Source organism: Myodes glareolus, chromosome 11, assembly GCF_982192425.1.
Source record: "Myodes glareolus chromosome 11, mMyoGla1.1, whole genome shotgun sequence".
Taxonomy (NCBI): domain Eukaryota; kingdom Metazoa; phylum Chordata; class Mammalia; order Rodentia; family Cricetidae; genus Myodes; species Myodes glareolus.
In genome coordinates, this window is record NC_142036.1 from 73,525,031 (window position 1) to 73,544,111 (window position 19,081).

Here is a 19,081-nt window from a genome sequence, read left to right on the forward strand (position 1 = left end):
TGTTTTCCTCCCTAGTGACCAATGCTCCAAACTGATCATGCTTATCTTCAAAGTTATCTTTTGATATTGGGGCGGAAAGGAAAAGGTTTATAGGATACTTTCTTAAATGAAACGCCAGTTTTGTCTTGTGACATAAACTACTGTCTTCAAAGATAGATGGTAAAAAAAATAGCATTTTTTCCTCAAGGGGCAGTTATTATTGTCTGTATTTCTGAATACCTCTGGTAGAGATGAGCTAATGAAAACCCAAACTCACTGTTTCAACAAATTCTTACCGTCAACAGGTGAAACTCTGTGACTTTGGTTTCGCCCGGATCATTGGAGAGAAGTCTTTCCGGAGGTCAGTGGTGGGTACCCCAGCCTACCTGGCCCCCGAGGTCCTGAGGAACAAGGGCTATAATCGCTCTCTAGACATGTGGTCTGTTGGAGTCATCATCTATGTGAGCCTCAGTGGCACCTTCCCTTTTAATGAAGACGAAGACATTCACGACCAGATCCAGAATGCAGCTTTCATGTACCCACCCAATCCTTGGAAGGAGATTTCTCCTGAAGGTAATCCCTCCCCTTCAAAAGGGACATTGGCTTCCATCTTCAGTGGTGTGCTTTTAGTTGACTCTTAATCGTTGAAGAGAAAAAAAATGCTCATTGTATTCTCTTGAATGGAAGCAAAAATTGTTTAAAGCGGATTGAGAAGTAACACAATTTCAAATCCAAAATGTTATTTAGTAAAATGTGTGTTTGCCAGATTAGACATTGGAAAGTTGCACCTAAAGGTAAGTGAAGCAGCCAAGCAGAATTGTGCACATTGGACATGTTTGTGCTGATGTGACAGCCGAGAGCCTTCACCGGGGTTTGGAATTATGCTTTTCTGAAGTCTCACCAACACGAGTTTATGACATTGACGTTTTCATTATCATACCATTAATATTCCAAGCCCTTTCTCGCCTGCTTTACTTTGTGTGACAGCAGAGAGTGAATGTTTTCTTTGGCCACTTCCTAGAAATGTTGGGGTTTTGCTTTTGTTCAGTATGAGAAAACACTTGTACGCCATGACTCTTTTAGGGTGGGACACCTTGGCAGTCTTGCATTATTTTAACTGATATTCTTGTTTATCAGTACTTCTCTTCTCTTAAGGGGATAGATATAGTTTCAATGTCAGAAACTGGTGGGCCATAGGAAATAATTAGTTCAAGTTTTTAAAAGTAGTTCTTTGGTGAGTGTACTTGGGGGTTCATTTAATTCTCACAAAAATCCTGGAAAATAGGTTCTGTTTTTAAATCTGTGCCATGAAAACTAAAGATATAAGGAAGTAATACCAGGTGCCAAGATCTTTACACTAGTTAGTGGCAGGACCAGAACTCACAAGTAGTGTGAGCATGCTTGGTTGGTCACTACCCTGCTTTGGTAGTTTCTGGGCGATACAAAGTTCAAAAGTCTTCTGATTTACACTAGTGAAAGAGGATGACATGTTCACAGCTAGTCCCCACGTTGATACCTGTTCTTGAACGTGCCAGTACAGATGTGGGAAGGGCGTAGGGAAGCTGCATGAAGTAGATGTATCCCTTAGATACTGATGATGTTAAGTGGCCAGGGTCAAAATTCATTGTTGAGCTTTAGTGGGTATTACTATTAGCAACCTTTAGCATTCTCTACTTTCTTGTCATTTGTAGCCAGATGGATATATCTTAAAGGAATCTGGACTGCTTGCATAAGAGCTATGGCGTATGCCAAAGGAATGATCCAGAATTCAGGGAAAGGCTTAAGTGTAATCATCATCTTTCCCAGTGACCATGTCTTTTTGTCAGGAAATAATGGCAATTAGAAAAGACTAGCCCTGACGCTTCGTATCTCTTATGCAGTAAAATAACTTGATGTTGTTGCCAGAGTATAGATAAAAGATGTCAGACGCTTCCCTGTTCTCATCCGTGGGAAGAGATAATAGTGACAGAGGCTGCAGTGGTTGTAAAAACAGTAGTTAGGAAATCACAATTTATACCCACAACACAGTTTGGGATAGAATGTAAAAATGTGTGACAAAAGCATGAAAAGTGGATGGCAAAATGAGTTATTCATTTGGAAAGATGGTCATTTATTTTCTTCAGTTTTCAGCTAAATTTAAAATCACAGTCTCCCAATTCAGAGACTAGAGATTCACTGTGGCTGAGCTGGTTAGAACCGAGTCTTGAGAAGAGATACAGAACTCGCTCATCCCTGTAGAATGCAGAAGACCATGTGTGACATTTTGGCGAAGGAAATTATTGAGTGTAACTCAAATAACCTAGTGTAACCTATTTGCATTTGACCAAGGAATACCCCTTTCATTTGGCTATATAAAACTGAGGAGATGTCCAAACCACTCAGGCCAGGTGACACTGATACCAGCCCAGGAGGGAGATTAAGTTTTCCTTCTTCTAAAGGACTAAGCATCAACTCGGGAATAAATTGGCCTCTGTGCCTGTGCCTCCTTCTGGCCTATCCAGACTGGAGAAAAACTGTACTATTGCCTTGCTGGGGTCTGGGGGGCAAGTGAGTATTTCCCTGCCTCTGAATGAAGTCATGCTTGAGTAATGAATTGTGTCACAGAAACCGCTGAAGTGTTAAATATGTCATTCTGCTCCACTGTCTCACCGAGAATAGATAATTCCCTGATTAGAAAATGAAGCAGGACCATTAGGGAGTAACTTGAAGCCTATCAGAAATGACAAACACACAAGCAAAACTGGAGCCTTGTATGGTAAATGCAACTATCATAGACCACTGAGGAGACCCAGGGTGCTTGACACCACAGCGCAGTCGCCGAAAAATCTAGATATTGTGAAATGAGATGCCAGCCAGTGCCATGATTTTAGCAGCAAAAGGAAAGGTCAGCAATCTCGTATCTGAGATATAGTTAAGATTGTCATTCTAACCAAGCACTGTTTGCTTTCTGTGCTTCACACCCTTCTTTGAAAACGGAGTGATGAGACCTACATAATAAAGTAGTGTGCTGCCTAATTTTATTTCAGCACGGGCTAGAGTCATCTGTGAGGCAGAAACCCTAATTGAGAAAATGCTGCCATCAAGTCTGACTGTGGGCAAGCCTGTAGAGCATTTTCTTAATTAGTGATTGATGGGGAAGGGCTCAGTCCATTGTCGAAGATGCCATCCCTGGGCTGGCGGTCCTGGGCTCTATAAGGAAGGAAGTTGAGCAAGCCATGGGGAGCAACCAGTAAGCAGCACCCCTCCATGATCTCTCTGCATCAACTCCTGCCTCCAGGTTTCTGGCCTGCTTGAGTTCCTGCCCTCGCTGTTTTTGATGATGAATTATTATATGAAATTGTGTGCGAAATAAACCCTTTCCTCTCCAAGTTGCTTTTGGTCATGGTGCTTCATCACAGCAATAGTAACCCTAACTAGGACAGGAAGTAATGAAGTGTGAGTGAAATGAAATCTTAGAGGCATTTGTACAAGCTAGGATGGATCCAGCCGTGCTTCTGAATTTGGAGAGCATTGCAGAACCCTGAGCTAAACAACTGACCTCATTGGCAAACAAAAATCGATTGTGTAAATTTATAAGCTCTTTGCAAACTTCTGCTTTTAAACTCCTTAGGACTTTCCTTGTTTCAATAGCAGAAACCTATGACAAGCAAATAGGATTACTTATTGAACCCCACTTATGAAATGTTAAAGGTAAACCTTCGGTTCAGCTGGTTCCTGCAATCCACATGTTATGTTTTTCCCTCTCTGAAGGCTGCTTTATTTTGTGATAACTTTCTTCTCAGATTGTCTTCCTTGTAGTGCAAATTCTATGCCACTATGTCCAAGCTTACCTGTTCCTGACTGTGGTCTCAAAATGGAAGTCAGCATATTTATGGAGACCATCTCTGAATAGGGTAAAAATTGTCTGTGTTCAGGTCCCAGCGCGATCACATAGTCATCCCAGGAGCCCGATTCTAATGCTCAGATTATCCTGGTGGATAAGGACGACACAACCAAGAAAGAGAAAGGAAACTACTGCGGGGGAAAAAAGATGCTAAGCTAAAACCAAACGTAACGACATTAACAGGTGTCAGGAAAAACAGTGTTTCTCTGGTTGTGTGTGTGTGTGTAAGAGAGTATGTGAGAGAGAGAGAGAAAGAGAAAGGGAGGGAGAGGAAGAGAGAAAAAACGTGGTTTGGAAAATGAGAAAATTTTAGGAAAATTACATCATTCATATTAACAAACTGAAATGGAGACAAAATGCTAGTTCACTCTTCAATAGAATCTGCCAAGGAGCCAAGCACTCAACATTCTTACCATGCATGAATTCATACATCAACCCCTAATCTTGAAGTAGGACTGTTACAGACTCTAATGTAAAGGTTCAGGGACATAAACATGAAGTTAAGGAACCTATATGAATGTTGGTAGTTTCAAATCCCAACAGCTGCCCTAGGTTAGATGTTTCTACTCACAACACTCCCAGACTCTAGGTAATCATTTTATTTATCCTGCTGTATTTACTTTTGCTGTGGTATTCATTATTTTACCAGAGAAGCAACACAATGTTTAATAATCACTATAGGTACTGGGAATAGCATCATTGTATAGTGTAGAACTGAGTTGGCAATGCCACGTGTACAATCATGCTAATTTCTGTTCAGTAACTTATTCCTTTAGATCATTGGTTTTCTAACCAGAATATGGTGCTATACATTATTGCCCGGGATACTGTATTAGATGAGATTGCACTAGAAATTCATTGATTAACGGAATTGTATTAGTTTAAAGTTTACTGTGTTTTCCATCCTCTTTTCAGACTGTTCTTTATCCTGTTTATTTACCTATGGATCACCAGTCTATGTATCCATCTATCACATGTGCGTTTTTGAGTTTTGTACATGTATTTAACTGTAGTTATTTGTAACCGCACCACTACATATTCTCATTAGGCAATAGCTGAAGTGCAATAGCAGCGTGAAGTTAAATAAAACTGAGACTGGGGAGATGTTTCATGGGATAAAGCCCTTGTCATCTAAGTGTGAGAACTGAAGTTCTGCTTGGTGACCTATCAGTAATTCCAGAACTCTGAAGACAGAAATAGGACCTCTCAAACAAGCTGGCCAGATAGACTACACATATCAGTAAGTTCTTGGCCTAATTGAGAGACCCAAATTCATGAGTAAGGCTCTGTGTGTGTGTGTGTGTGTGTGTGTGTGTGTGTGTGTGTGTGTGTACAAAGGTAAAAAGGAGGCTCCCCAGAATGAACTGTCATGATAAACACAGGTATAGAAGAGCTATCTCCCAAGAGAAAGAGTGTTCACCATGTTAGCCCATTCTAAAGCAGTCTATGTGTGGGGCTGTGTATCATTTTGTCACTTTTCCAAGCTGGATTGTCATTACCATTACCAATGTATCTATCACTACCAACGGCAATTAGACCTGGCTTCTCTATTTCCTCCAGCTTTAGCTCAGCCCAGCTTATGGTGAGGGCTAAGCATATCCACCTTGTTGCTTTCAGTCCTGTCATGGAAGGACCAGAACTCATGATCTATCTTTAAATGATGGCTTGATTTGATAAATTTACTTCATCATATGGAAAGGGAAATTAGCTGTCACCTAAATAACTTTTAGATGTCCGGGTAAGGCTGCAAACAGTTCTGTGTCTCTCCTTCCATTGCATTCTTAAATTTTCACAACAGAGAAGATGCAGGTTTCTCTGTGCTTGTTACATCAAAGTACATCATCAGGATGATCCCGGGTACTACTAGGACTGTTGGAAAAACTGCGAGACTCAGCCCATAACTCAAGATGTTTGTAAGACAGGAGAGTCTAAAAGTTTTGCCAGTGAATATCTCCGACAGTTGATTATTTGTAAGCCTTTTATGGTCTCGCTCTAGGTGGTCTGTAAACTTTCAGCTCTGGCCTGGAACAGTGTGTGGAGCGAGATTAAAATGAGGATGTCTCTTTATCTGTTCATCGTGTTCTTCCTGGAATGTAAGAAGTTCATAATTTAAACTCTCAAAACTTCACCTCTACCAAGGGGGAAGCAGGAAAAATTAATGAGATGCTCTGTATTATTGAAGTCCACAACCCACACACATGCAGGTGCATAACAAAACCCATTCTGTTATGCAAAAAAAAAAACAAAAGGGAATTATTTCTTGGTAATAAGCAGGTAAAGAATTCTAGGATAAAAATAAAATGAGTAAATGTTTCATGGTTCTATTTAAGAACGAAGCTGCTGTTATACAGCTAAAATCCCCTGAGGTGAGGATCCTCTGAAATACTGAATGTACTTCTCGATGTTCAAATGAAAAAAAAAGTTACGGAATCCATCTGTTGTTCCTAGGATCTCTTCAAAGACACATCATTTCTGTCAGGTGGTTGCCATGTTTGAAATATCATGTATATTTTAATCAATGTCAGCTTACAAAGACTATGAATAGAAAAGAAAACATGAGAGTGGAAAAGGGAAAAAATAAAATCTAGAACGACAGGAGATGATGTGCAGAGAAGTGAAGCTGACGGGTGTGACATGATTTTAGGCAGCTCAGGAATTGTGGAGAAAAGGAATCAAGGCACCATAGGGATTAAGTTATCCTTGGCATGGGCACCGGTATAGAGAGCTGGGCTTGTGGGCTAGTTGGGCCGTGGATTATTAGCCTGAGTTTATCAGCTAACAATAAACATATACGATTATTCACATATTGATATTCATCCTTGACTGAGATAACCTTGAAGCTAAGCATGCAAAAGAATGTGAGTAATGGAACTTCTGTATCATGGAGAATAGGTGACAAGGGGTGCATGAGGCCCAACTTCAGAGTCATGTGAGATCCTGCCTCAGTATATGTATGTAGTGATGTGAATGGGTGTGTCATTTAATATGTAATTTAATCAAAGATAATGAATAGGGCCAGTGAGAAAGGCATTGATCATCAAACCAAACAAACAAAAATCAGTCGCCAGGACCCACATAGAAGAGAGAAACAAATCATGCCAGTTGTCCTCAGACCTTCCCATGTGCTCTGTGGTACCTGCCCCCACACACACAGATGCACATGCACTCTCACACACATTGACACACACACACATACATGCACACACAAATACATGCATACACGCATGTGCGCACACACTAAATAAATGCAATAAAAAGAGAATTCAGAATAAATGTTTCATATAATGTCAATACTTAATTTCATATAATGTCAATACATAATATACCTGTGTATCTTAGCGTTTACCTGCCCCATAATTTGCTCCAGGCTTGTTCTAGATTACAAAGATGGCTAGTACAAGTAATTTCACATTTAAATAATTGGGAGGAAAGCAGTGATGTCAAGGAAGATGAAATGATATGAGCCTTTTGCTGTGGGTGCTTTCCTTGAAATAAATCTGTGTTATATAGCCACTGATGGCTTAGCCCTCACTGTGCATCCTAGTCTCAAACTCTCAGCAAACCTTCTGCATTGACTTCCTGAGTTTTGAAATTATTGGCACCTGCCTCCAGATCCAGCTGTTGGATCATCACCTTTAATGGAGGGGATCACATTTCTAAAACAGAATGTTCTCGAAATATCTGTGATAGAGGAACAGGTTCACTTGAACTGATAAGCATGCAGACTAGGACTTTATAAAATACAATAAAAATGTAACAAGCATATAAAATATCTCTAACAGTTTCTGAAGACTCAATCTACTCTTCTGAACTCCTCTCATGGAGCAGAGTTTAGCTAGCACTGGCTTAGGTTTAGAGACTCATGAATACAATCTAAGTTTAGGGGACTGGAAAGATGGCTCAGCACTTAAGAGCACTAGCTGATCTTGCAAAGAGCCTGGGTTTGGTGTCCAAACCCATGCACAAGCTCACTAAGTTCTACAATTCAGCTTCCAGTACTTCTGATGCACTCTTCTGGCCGCTAGGTACCAGGAACACATGTGATGATCACACATATAGGACTGTAAAACACTAACACACATGAAATAATAAATAAATAAACCTTTGAAAATAGTAGAAATGCTTTTAGTCTTTAGAAGCTTCTAGGAAATCAGTAGAAAAGTAGGTGAAATAGGTATTTTCTAAGCAGTGAGAAGGGGTTTTATTTTGATATTTAATTTTCTTTATGGACTTGAATCTTTTCTTAAGTGTGTGTGATGGATGACTTTAAAAAATAAATTAAAGCTAAAAATAAGCAAGCAAAGTTTCATGGAGCAAAATAAGGGTTGAGAATCTGGCCTTTAATCCTAGCACTCAGGAAACAGAGGCAAGTGGATGTTTATGAATTTGGGGCCACCATGTCTACACATGCTGTCCACACACATGTTCACACTCATGGTTCAGGGCAACCACGGTTATACCAAGAAATGCTGTCTCAAAAACAAATAATAAGGATTGATGACTTTGGGGGGGTGGTAAATATAATTCTACCACAAATGGTCTAAAAGTTATCTAAAATTTTAAATAAACTACATATAATATTTGAATACAAATATCATTTACCACTAAACTTTGGGGTTCTGTTTTCTTCTTTGTAACACCTATCAAGACAATGCAACCAGGCCGGTGAGGCAGAAGTTACCAAGAATTAAAGTCTGCCATGTGCACACAAAGGAGAATTTCCAAGTGTGAATGTCAGTGGAACTCTCTTTTCCCATAGCCCCTCATTTGCTCACAATCATAGCATGAGTTATGTGGTGCCTTTCCATGTACAGTTGGATTTTACAGCTTTTACTTTCTCCAGAGTTATTCTTAGAAGGAGAAAGGTGATATAGATAACCAAACACAGAGGGCTGCAAGGCTGGTGAAGAGAGACATTATTTGCTTCTGTGTAAGTTGCCTCATTAAGTGAATAAGGCCATCCCTGCAGCGATGAATCTGAAAGCGCTCGTCAGAGTAGCAGTACATTGCCATCATCAAATTGATGTGTTCAATTAGAGACATGCATTAAATCTGAGGACAGTTGGTAATGGGCAGTGAAGAAATTACTTTTTTTTTCCTTTTGAGTTTTGATATTCCCTTATATACCATTAAGGAGGCGAGCAGGCAGTAATCAACACAGAAGCAGTCTGGGAAATTGTCTCACAAGGAGCCCCTGACCCCTGCAGACAGAAGATCATTTTCTGTGTTCACAGGTGAAGTCTGAAGGAGCACCTATTCCCAGGCCACCTGCAGTGTTATTGCTGCTCAGATCCGGGGTCACATGACTAGTTGGCATTATCAAGAATTCTGATCAAAGAGGAAGGCTTGACATGCCATATATAAATATATGAGAAGGACCCTCGCACCAATCTCAAACCTTGACTTAGTGCAACATTAATTAATTACCAAATTGTGATGATTTGGTGACAACAGATTTTTTCCACTTGTGAGCACTAACAGCATCAACAGTAATCCACTGCCTCTTTTTTCCTCTGATAAGCATGACTCTAATTTATCCTCTGAATTGAGCTCAATTCCCAGCTGAACTATATGACTATATGACTATATGACATATGACTATATGGTACCTCAAAGTATCCAGTAACTGGAAGTAAGATACCACTAAATGTATCCAGACATTCACATTTTATTTTAAAGTTGTTTTTGTCATTCCAGCTTGATAAGTTCAAATAAAATTGGCTGTAAGTGTGTTTTTCCCCAGAAATTGGAAAATACAGCCAGCACAAATACAAAGAAAAGCTAAATAAAAGCCAAGCTCCATCACCACATGGTATGTTTTCAAAACCCAACAGCGTTCCAGATTGCTAAGCACTTTAGAAGTAGTGCTTTGCCATGAAACGGAACCAGCTGTGGGCCCTCCCTTCACAACATATTGTTCAAAACAAAAAGAGTAAGCCCCGTACATGCAAGCTTCCCTTAGACGAGACCCAGAAATCCAATGGCCTGAGAAACAAAAGAACGGCAATTGTCATCTTAATAATTAAACTGTGTTGTAACAGTTTATGGAGCTTGCAGATCCAGCAAGCCTCCTGAATATTAATGAATAGATTGATTTGTCAACATATTAACACCACTGTCAGACATAACAGCACGCCGGAAAGGTGCTGGGACCAGCCAGAGAAGTGCTTCAAAATGCTGACTGGGTGCCAGAAATGCAATCACAGTTGATGAAGTGAAGTGAATTATGTGGGTCAGAACCTCTATGGTGGGGTGGGAAGGTTTAACATTTCAAATGATCTCAATTTAAAATTTTGGAAATATGTTTAATTTTTAGAAGAGCCTTTCATTGTTTTCATTGAAAGAGAATTTTACAATTGTGAGCCTGTGGTATGCGATGATTTAAAAAAAATGGCCCCCAGTTGAGTGAGTTTTATGTTTTTATGTACAAAAATGCTTCCTCTTCAGTGATGTAATATGGGAAAGCCTGTCCCACCAAGAAAGAATTCATTTCTCAAGAAGGCAAGTTCAATATGAATAGCATGATTTTCAATGGCAATGGGAGAAAATGGTCAGGTGATATTATAAATCTTCACAGTTGGGTGTTTATTTGTCCACCAATCTTAAAATATTGGTATAATATTTGAATTAAATTGGAAATTTTTGCTTCTTAAGTTTTAACATAGTTGAACTGCACTATGTCTTCTCCATGTATTGAAGATGTCTGAGTAAAGGATCAAGAATGGATAAATACTGATGTTTGCTTCCATCCACAATAAATAAAGGGAACACTACAAAATATATGGTATAAACAAATTAAGTAATAATTTAAGAAAAAATTTTAAAAATCTTTATCATTGTATTGCTCTAGATTATGCCAATCCACTGAGTATTTATTCAGAATATTCTCAATTTACTCCAATCATAGAGGACATGTAGGATTAGAGGAGCCGAAATTCTTCTTAGTTAGGGGATATTGTGATGGCCAGAAGCATCTCCATGCTTCAGCACAGCAGTGGGATGGTTCTAATCATCACCCTTTTTCCAAATGGATGGAGACACATCCATCGTGTGCACTCCAGTCTCTCCAAAATCGCAGGACAGATCTACCTTGGGGTTTAACAACTCTGGTTAAGTATAATGTTGCAGCATAGTGGCACACTCCTGTTACCTCAGCACTTAGGAACCAGAGGACCAGATGTTGAAAGCCAACCTGTGCTGTGTAGTAAAACTATACAATAGTAATGCTGCTAATTATGATGATGGTGATGATGATTAAAGATAGTGTGAGGCCAGCATCTCCTTTATTTTAAGACCTTTTAGCATGGCACAACATTTGATTTGGAGACAGTAAGTAGAATCATAATGAGTTACTGTGGATTTTAAGGCTGTAAATTATTGTGTTGTTCATAACCCATATTTCCCAATTCTGTAATTAGAAGTTAGGTGTTGACTACATTTTCTGATCCTGCCCAGTTCCCACAATCATTAAGTCCCAAAGAAATCACACAGAGGTCTATATTAGTTATAAACTGATTGGCCTATTAGTTCAGGCTTCTTATTAACTCATAACTTTTATTAGCCCATTATTCTTGTCTATGCTAGTCACATGGCTTGGTACCTTATTTGGTGAGTCAGTCACATCTTGATTCATCTGTGGTAGGGTCACAACTGCTGAATAAGATTTCTTCTTCCCAGAATTCTACTGTTCTCATCGCCCCACCTTTACTTCCTGCCTGGTTGTCCCTCCTATACTTCCTGCCTGGCTACTGACTAATCAGCATTTATTTAAAATATAATTGACAGGATACAGACCATTGTCCCACCACAGTTAGGGGATAGGGGATTATGGGATCCAAACAGAGGATCTAGTGTTGTCGGAAGGCCCCTTAGTTTGTTTCTGGCTGCTCAGACCCAAAATAACTACACAGAAACCATATTCTTTAAATCACTGCTTGGCCCATTAGCTCTAGCTTCTTATTTTCTAGCTCTCATATCTTAATTTAACCATCTCCATTAATCTGTGCATCGCCACAAGATTGCGGCCTACCAGCAAGGTTTCACCGCATCTGTCTCCAGCAGCAGCTCCATGGCTTCTAACTCTGCCTTCTTCTTCCTAGCATTCAGTTTAGTTTTCTCCACCTAGCTCTACTCTTTTGCCCTATCACAGGCTAAGACAGTTTCCTTATTAACCAATGGTATTCACAGCATACAGAGAGGAATCCCACATCAGACCTAGTTTCATATACCTATGAAATATTTTCTTTCCAGGATCACCCACTGCTCCAGACTGTAGTCATTGTTGAATCCACTTGTTTGCTATTTCTATCAGTATTTTCTACATAGAAGTTAACTCAAAAGCTCCCCGCCCAAGTCTTGATCCTAAAATACTAAACAGTATATACTTCAGAATAGGTCCTTTCCTCACTGTTTCTCTTTATATTTATATCCTTCTATTCAGTGGTCCTTGGGACCATAGTAACCCAGCTATTAGCTGCTTTCAATACTCTTTTACCTTCAACCTTTTGGAACACAAAATCTGTTCTAAAAGCCAGTAATCCAGCGTTGGCAGGGATCCATGAACAGACACACAGCATCACCTTCCACCCAGAGCTGTAAAACAAGAATCCTCTGTTTAAAATCCCCAAACCTCTGTGGAAAGGTATGCGAAAGTCTGCAAAGCAATTTAGCAGCCATGATCAAGCTCTGAAGGCAATAGAAATGCCTCAGGCACTTCTAAAACTCCCAAAACCGACCTAGAGGCTCCTCATCTAAAGATTTTTGCCTTTCTCTGGTTTGACTATTCATATTAGAAACACAATTTTTTTAAAGGATTTTAGTGTGCAGAGAAAATAGAGAACAAGCTATGACAGAAATACATTTGTGTTGCTGTCTTAAATTTTGAGCCAGTCAGGCATGAGTTTGATAACCTCTGTATGCTTGTGTAGAAACAATTTATAGTTTCCAAGATTGTGTTGCCGATCTTCAGGGGAAAAAAAATGTGATTGAATGTGAAGCAAAGAGTAACCATTGATAGAATACTTTCTACAGAGGAAAGAACTGGGAGCAGGAAAGCCATCGACATGAGTCTCTAAAGGTCTTACACTTCATTGGATTCTGGTAATTGACTCAGGAACGAGTGAGAGGATGATTTCCAGTGGCCTTGTTAGCTGCTGGCAGCCTCCGGTTGCAGCCCCTGAGAGAAGCGTCCCAGTTAGTGTTGCTGGGCAACGGCATGCTGGGTTGAGAGCTGGAATGCGAAGGGTTGCAAAACGGTTTTTAAAATAAACACACAAGTTCCCATCAGCATGAAGCCCAGCAGAGGGAGAGAAGTAGTAAGCACTGCACTTCAGCAGTCAGAGGTGGAACTGAAAGGAGCTGGGGATGTACCGGCCTTGAAGAAAAGAGCCAAGGGTATCTGGCGATGGCTCCATCAGAAAAGCTTCTCTAAACTGCTTTCTAATCCAAAAACATCAACCAGAATGGTTTGGGTGTAGAGAAATGTAAGGATCGTAAGCATAAAAATAAATAATGTTATGTCTGGGCGAAAAATGATGTACACTGTTGTGTGTCATAAGTCCCTTCTCTGCTGTAAATTTCTCTGTTTCAGATTTCCATAGCATTGTTCTGATTTTCTGACAATAATCAATGATGATCCCATGATCCATGACATTCTACCTAGCCATGGTGCCACATCATCCAAAATATTATAATTAAAACATACACATCCCACGGGTACAATATGGATGTTAAAACTTAGAGCTGAGGAAGAGACCACTTAAATTTCTGGTTAATGTAGTAAAGCTACCAGATGGTTTTTTAAAACTAATTTTAATTTTTATTGCTTTATAAATAATACCATTCAAAATTTCCACTTCCACCTCTCCTCCCATTTCTCTCCCGCTCCCTCCTCCCCCTTTTCCCTTCCCCTCCAGTCCTAAGAGAGGGCAGGGTACCCTGCCCTGTGGAAAGATCAAGGCTCTCCCCTCTCCATCCAGGCCTAGGAAGGTGAGCATCCAAACAGACAGACTAGGATCCCAAAAAGCCAATACATGCAGTAGAGACAAATCCCAGTGCCATTATCATTGGCTTCTAAGTCAGCCCCCCTTGTCAGCCACAGAGAATCCAGTTAGATCACATGCTCATTCAGTCCCAGTCCATCTGGCTTTGGTGAGCTCCCATTAGCTCAGGCACACTGTCTCAGTGGGGGGACCAACCCCTTACAGTCCTGACTTCCTTGCTCATCTTCTCCCTCCTTCTGCTCTTCAACTGGACCTTGGGAGCTCAGTCCAGTGCTCAGATGTGGGTCTCTGTCTCTATCTCCATCCATCGTCGGATGAAGGTTCTATGGTGATATTCAAGATAGTCATCAGTCTGATTATGGGACAAGGCCAGTTCAGATACCTTCTCCTCTACTGCTCAAGGACCTAGCTGGGGATATCCCCATGGACACCTGGGGATCCCTCTAGAGTCAAGCCTCTTGCCAACCCCAAAATGGTTCCCTTAATTAAGATATCTTCTTCCCTGCTCCCATATCTGCCCTTCCTCCATCTCAACCCTCCCACTCCCCCAAGCTCTCCCCAATCCTCCTCCTTCTCCCTTCTCTCTCCTCCTCTCCCCTTCCCCCTACTCCACTTCCATCCCCATGCTCCCAACTTTTGCCTGGCAATCTTGTCTGCTTCCAATTTCCAGGAGGATCTTTATATGTTTTTCTTTGGGTTCACCTTATTATTTAGCTTCCCTAGGATCATGAACTATAGGTTCAATGTCCTTAGTTTATGGCTAGAGTCCACTAATGAGTGAGTACATACAATATTCATCTTTTCGGGTCTGGGTTATGTCACTTAGGATAGTGTTTTCTATTTCCATCCATTTGCATGCAAAATTCAAGATGTCATTGTTTTTTACCGCTAAATAGTACTTTAATGTATACATGTGCCACACTTTCTCAGACGGCTTTTTTAAAGCCGTTTTCTTTTTTTTTTTTTTTTTGGAAAGTGAATTTTATTAAATTATAAAAGTTTCCATTTCCGCCCCCCCCCAACACCCTCCCACTCCCCCCACTCCCTCTCCTCCTCCCTCTTCGTCCCTTAGGGCAGTCAGGGTTTCCTGCCCTGTGGGAAGTTCAAGTTCCTCCCCGCTACCTCCAGGTCCAGGAAGGTGAGTATCCAAACAGACTGGATCCCCAAAATCCAGTATATGCAGAGGAAACAGGTCCCAGTATCATAGTCAATGGCTTTTCAGAAAGACTTCGGGCCAGCCACATTCAGAGAATCCGGCCAAATTCCGAGAATCTGGTTAGATCACGTCCTCGTTCAGTCCCAGTCCAACTGGCCTTGGTAAACTCTCATTAGATCCGTTCCCTTGTATCAGTGGGTGATAGCATCCCTCGCAGTCCTGATTTCGTTTTTCATGTTCTTCCTCCTTCTGCTCCTCATTTGGACCTTGGGGGGCTCAGTCCGGTGCTCCAATGTGGGTCTCCGTCTGTATCGCCGTCCTTCGCCAGATGAAGGATCTATGGTGATAAGCAAAATATACATCAGTATGGTTATGGGCCACGGCCGATTCAGGCACCCTCTCCTCTGTCCAGAGAACAATCTGGGGGATCTCTCCTTGGACCTGGGATCCCATATATAATCAAGTCTCCTGTAAACAATAAAATGACTCCCTTAGTTGAAATACAGCCCCTGTGGAAATCAGTGTGGCGGTTTCTCAGGAAACTGGGAGTCAACCTCCCTCAGGACCCAGCAATTCCACTCTTGGGAATATACCCCAGAGATTCCCTAACATACTACAAAAGCATTTGTTCTACTATGTTCATAGCAGCACTATTTGTAATAGCCAGAACCTGGAAACAGCCTAGGTGCCCCTCAATAGAAGAATGGTTAAAAAAGGTGTGGAACATATACACATTAGAGTTTTACTCAGCGGTAAAAAACAATGACATCTTGAATTTTGCATGCAAATGGGTGGAAATAGAAAACGCTTTACTGAGTGAGGTAAGCCAGACCCAAAAAGAGGAACACGGTATGTATTCACTCATAAGTGGATTCTAACCATAATTAAAGGTCTTTGAGCCTATTATTCGTGATCCTAGAGAAGCTAAATAAGAAGATGAACCTGATGAAGATTATTTAGCTATCCGCCAGGAGGTAGGAAATAGACAAGAGTCCCAGGTAACATTGGGTGCATGGGGGGGGGAGGGTTGATGGAAGGGGAGAGGGTTAGAGAGAAGGGAGTAGGGGAGGAATGGGGAGAGCTCGGTGGCCTGGGTTGGGGGGGGGGAGGAAGGATGAATATGGGTTCAGGGAAGAATATATTTAAAGCAGTTTTCTAATAATGCCAAAAAGTCCAGATGCATCTTTTGTTTAGAGACTCAAAGATTTTAATAAAAAAAATGAATATCCCATTTGTCTGACCTCAAAGGAGCTAAAATATAATGGGGAGAATGGGAAGGACCGCCACTCACTGAACTGATTAAAGGGCGTGATCAAAGACGGGGAGAGGCTTTGATGGGAGATGGGAGATGGTGCCTTCCATGCTAGCAACGCAAGTGTCAGTAACAGTTTCTTTCCAGGCTGCCTTCCAAGGTTTATAGGCTTTCAGGGTTTCCACAGGAGTACTATTGTATCTTGTACACACTCAGAAAGAAATATATTATTCATATATTTGATATTTACTTTGAAATACAGAATGATCACAGTGTAGTTCAAACAGTTTCAAGGTTAATTCAGTGCTTGATGCCTGAAAAAAAAATAGAATCTAAGTACCTTTGTTCATGGACCGCTTGTTTGCATATTCAATATAAAGCCCTCAGCATCTTCGTATGTCCTTCTCTTTCATGTTCCTTGAGTATCCTTGTGTGCTTAGCTGTGATCTCCACAGAGTACTAGCTCTCCTAGAACTCTGAGGATCCACTCTGTTAAACAATGAGAATGTGGTAAAATTTTACTGATATTTTAAGTCTCTCATGTAACAGAGAAATGAGAAAAAAAATTACTGGGCAGCAAGCTGCAAGCCAAGAAATTATAACAACAGCAACAAAAGGTATAAGAAATATTTTTTCAGTTTATAGGAAAACACGAATGTATGCCCTCAGACATTTTTACAGGAACCAAAATCTTTGATCATGAAGAAGTATAAAATTTGAAACTTAATGAGAGCTCACCAAGGCCAGCTGGACTGGGACTGAATAAGCATGTGATCAAACCGGAGTCTCTGAATGTGGCTGACATGGGGGCTGACTGAGAAGCCATTGACAATGGCACTGGGTCTTGTTTTGTCTGCATGTACTGGCTTTTTGGGATCCTAGTCTGGTTGGATGCTCACCTTCCTAGACCTGGAGGGAGGGGGGAGGAACTTGAACTTCCCACAGGGCAGGAAACCCTGACTGCTCTTACCCACAGGGCAGGAAACCCTGACTGTTCTTAGGACTGGAGAGGGAGGAGGAGAGGGAGTTGTGGGGGAGAGGGAGTGGGGGTAATGGGAGGGTATGGGGAGGAGGGGAGGAAGTGGAAATTTTTATAAACAAATAAATAAATAAATTTGAAAAAAAATTTGAAACTTGTGTCATACAGTTGCTGACAATGTTCCCATAAGGAAAGAAACTGAAAAAAAAAAAACCTCTGCACATTGTTCAAATGTGGCTGCTTAAGAGACTAGCTGATATTTGACTCTTAATAGGACTGAGCTTATGGATAAAAGGAGCAAAACTGCCAGAATAGAATCAGTACTGACTCCCGGAATGAATAGGATGCAATGGATGGAAAGTAATGCTGACAATGCCATCGTACTTACGGCAAACAGAAGTCGGTGCTGCCTAGTTTGCTCCTATTAATCTTCTAGGGCAGAAAGAATAAAGGGAAGAGAGTGTAAAGAGAGGAGGGGGTATCACATTGCTTTGACCCTAGCTGATATCCAGCTATTCAAAATGGCCTCAGCTTATTACCCCATATGGCTTACAGGCCAGTACTCTGTTCCCTACCTCATGAAAGCCAGATGTTTTAAATAATTGGTCTTCTGATTTTATGGAGGAAAGTCTAGGATATTCACGTATTCTTTTCTTGTAGGTTTCTAAGTAACACTGGCGTTCTGGAGCCGTAAAGAGCTCTGTGTGACCCCTGTGGTTTCTGCATGGCTCTTTCTTTTTCTGCTTGGGTACCAGCATGTTGCCTTTCCATTCAATGTTCCACATTCCCTGCTCCAGGACATGTTCACTTTCTCCTTCACTTTGCTTTGCAGTGGAATTTTGTATCTGTCTCTCCCATTTTCTCCCCATACACCCTCACATTCCAAAGGCATGCCTTACAAAGTTCCTTCTAGGAAAAAAAAAAGGTATTCTGCCTTTTTTAATTATTTTTTTCATGTGATATATTTTTATTGTATTTTCCCTCTTCCAATTCCTGCTGGGTCCTCCCTAACTTCCTACGCATCCAACTTCTTGTTCTTTCTCATTTTCTTTTATTTGACTGTAATAAAAAAGTAACCCAAAAACTGAAATTCATATAATACAAAAATGGCAAAACAAAATGAAACTTAAAGTACCCCCCCCCTGCAAGCAAACAAAACAAAAGAACAACAACCAAACAAACAAAGAAAAACATGGAATCCATTTTATGTTGACCAACCCACTCCTGGGCGTGGTTTCTGTCCTGGAATGAGGTTGATATACTCAATAACACTCTATTGGAGAAAACTGACTTTCTCTTTTCCAGGAAGAATCAATTGCAAATACCTTCTTGGTTGGGGATGAAAGTTTGTCTTCACATCCCCTTGATGCAGGGCTTAAACATGTGCAGTCCCGTGCTTGCTGTCACAGTCTCTGTGTGTTCATATGGGCATCAGTCCTGTTGTTTATGGAAGATACTGCTTTTTTGGAATAATCCATCTTCTTTGGCTCTTATAACCTTTCTACCTCTTCTTCCATGTGGGTCTCTGAGCCTTGAGGAGAAGGGTGTTATAAAGACATCCCATTTAGGGCTTGCTGCTCCAAAGTCTCTCACTCTTTACACATTGTCCAGCTGTGGGTCTCTGTGTTAATTACAGTGTGCTTCAAAAAAGTAAACCTCTCCTATGAGGGTTGAGTGATGCACTGATCACTGGGCTTCAGGTTATATCATTAGCTGTTATTTTATTGCTATGTTCCTTTAACAGAAAAATTGTAGAATTTCACTGAGATCTCATGATGTATTGACTCTCAGGCTCATGGCCACTTGAGAAGTTTCAGGTATGTATTTTATC

The 19,081-nt window shown here is 40.8% G+C and overlaps 1 protein-coding gene across 2 annotated transcripts in view; it reads left to right on the plus strand.

Annotated features, from left to right (window-relative positions):
- Prkd1 (protein kinase D1) overlaps nt 1-19,081 on the plus strand; it is a 308,561-nt gene that overhangs the window by 280,298 nt on the left and 9,182 nt on the right. For both annotated transcript variants that reach the window (XM_048415779.3, XM_048415780.3), the window contains one exon: nt 285-552. In XM_048415779.3, the coding sequence (XP_048271736.3) occupies nt 285-552 (268 nt within the window). The remainder of the gene's footprint in view (nt 1-284; nt 553-19,081) is intronic.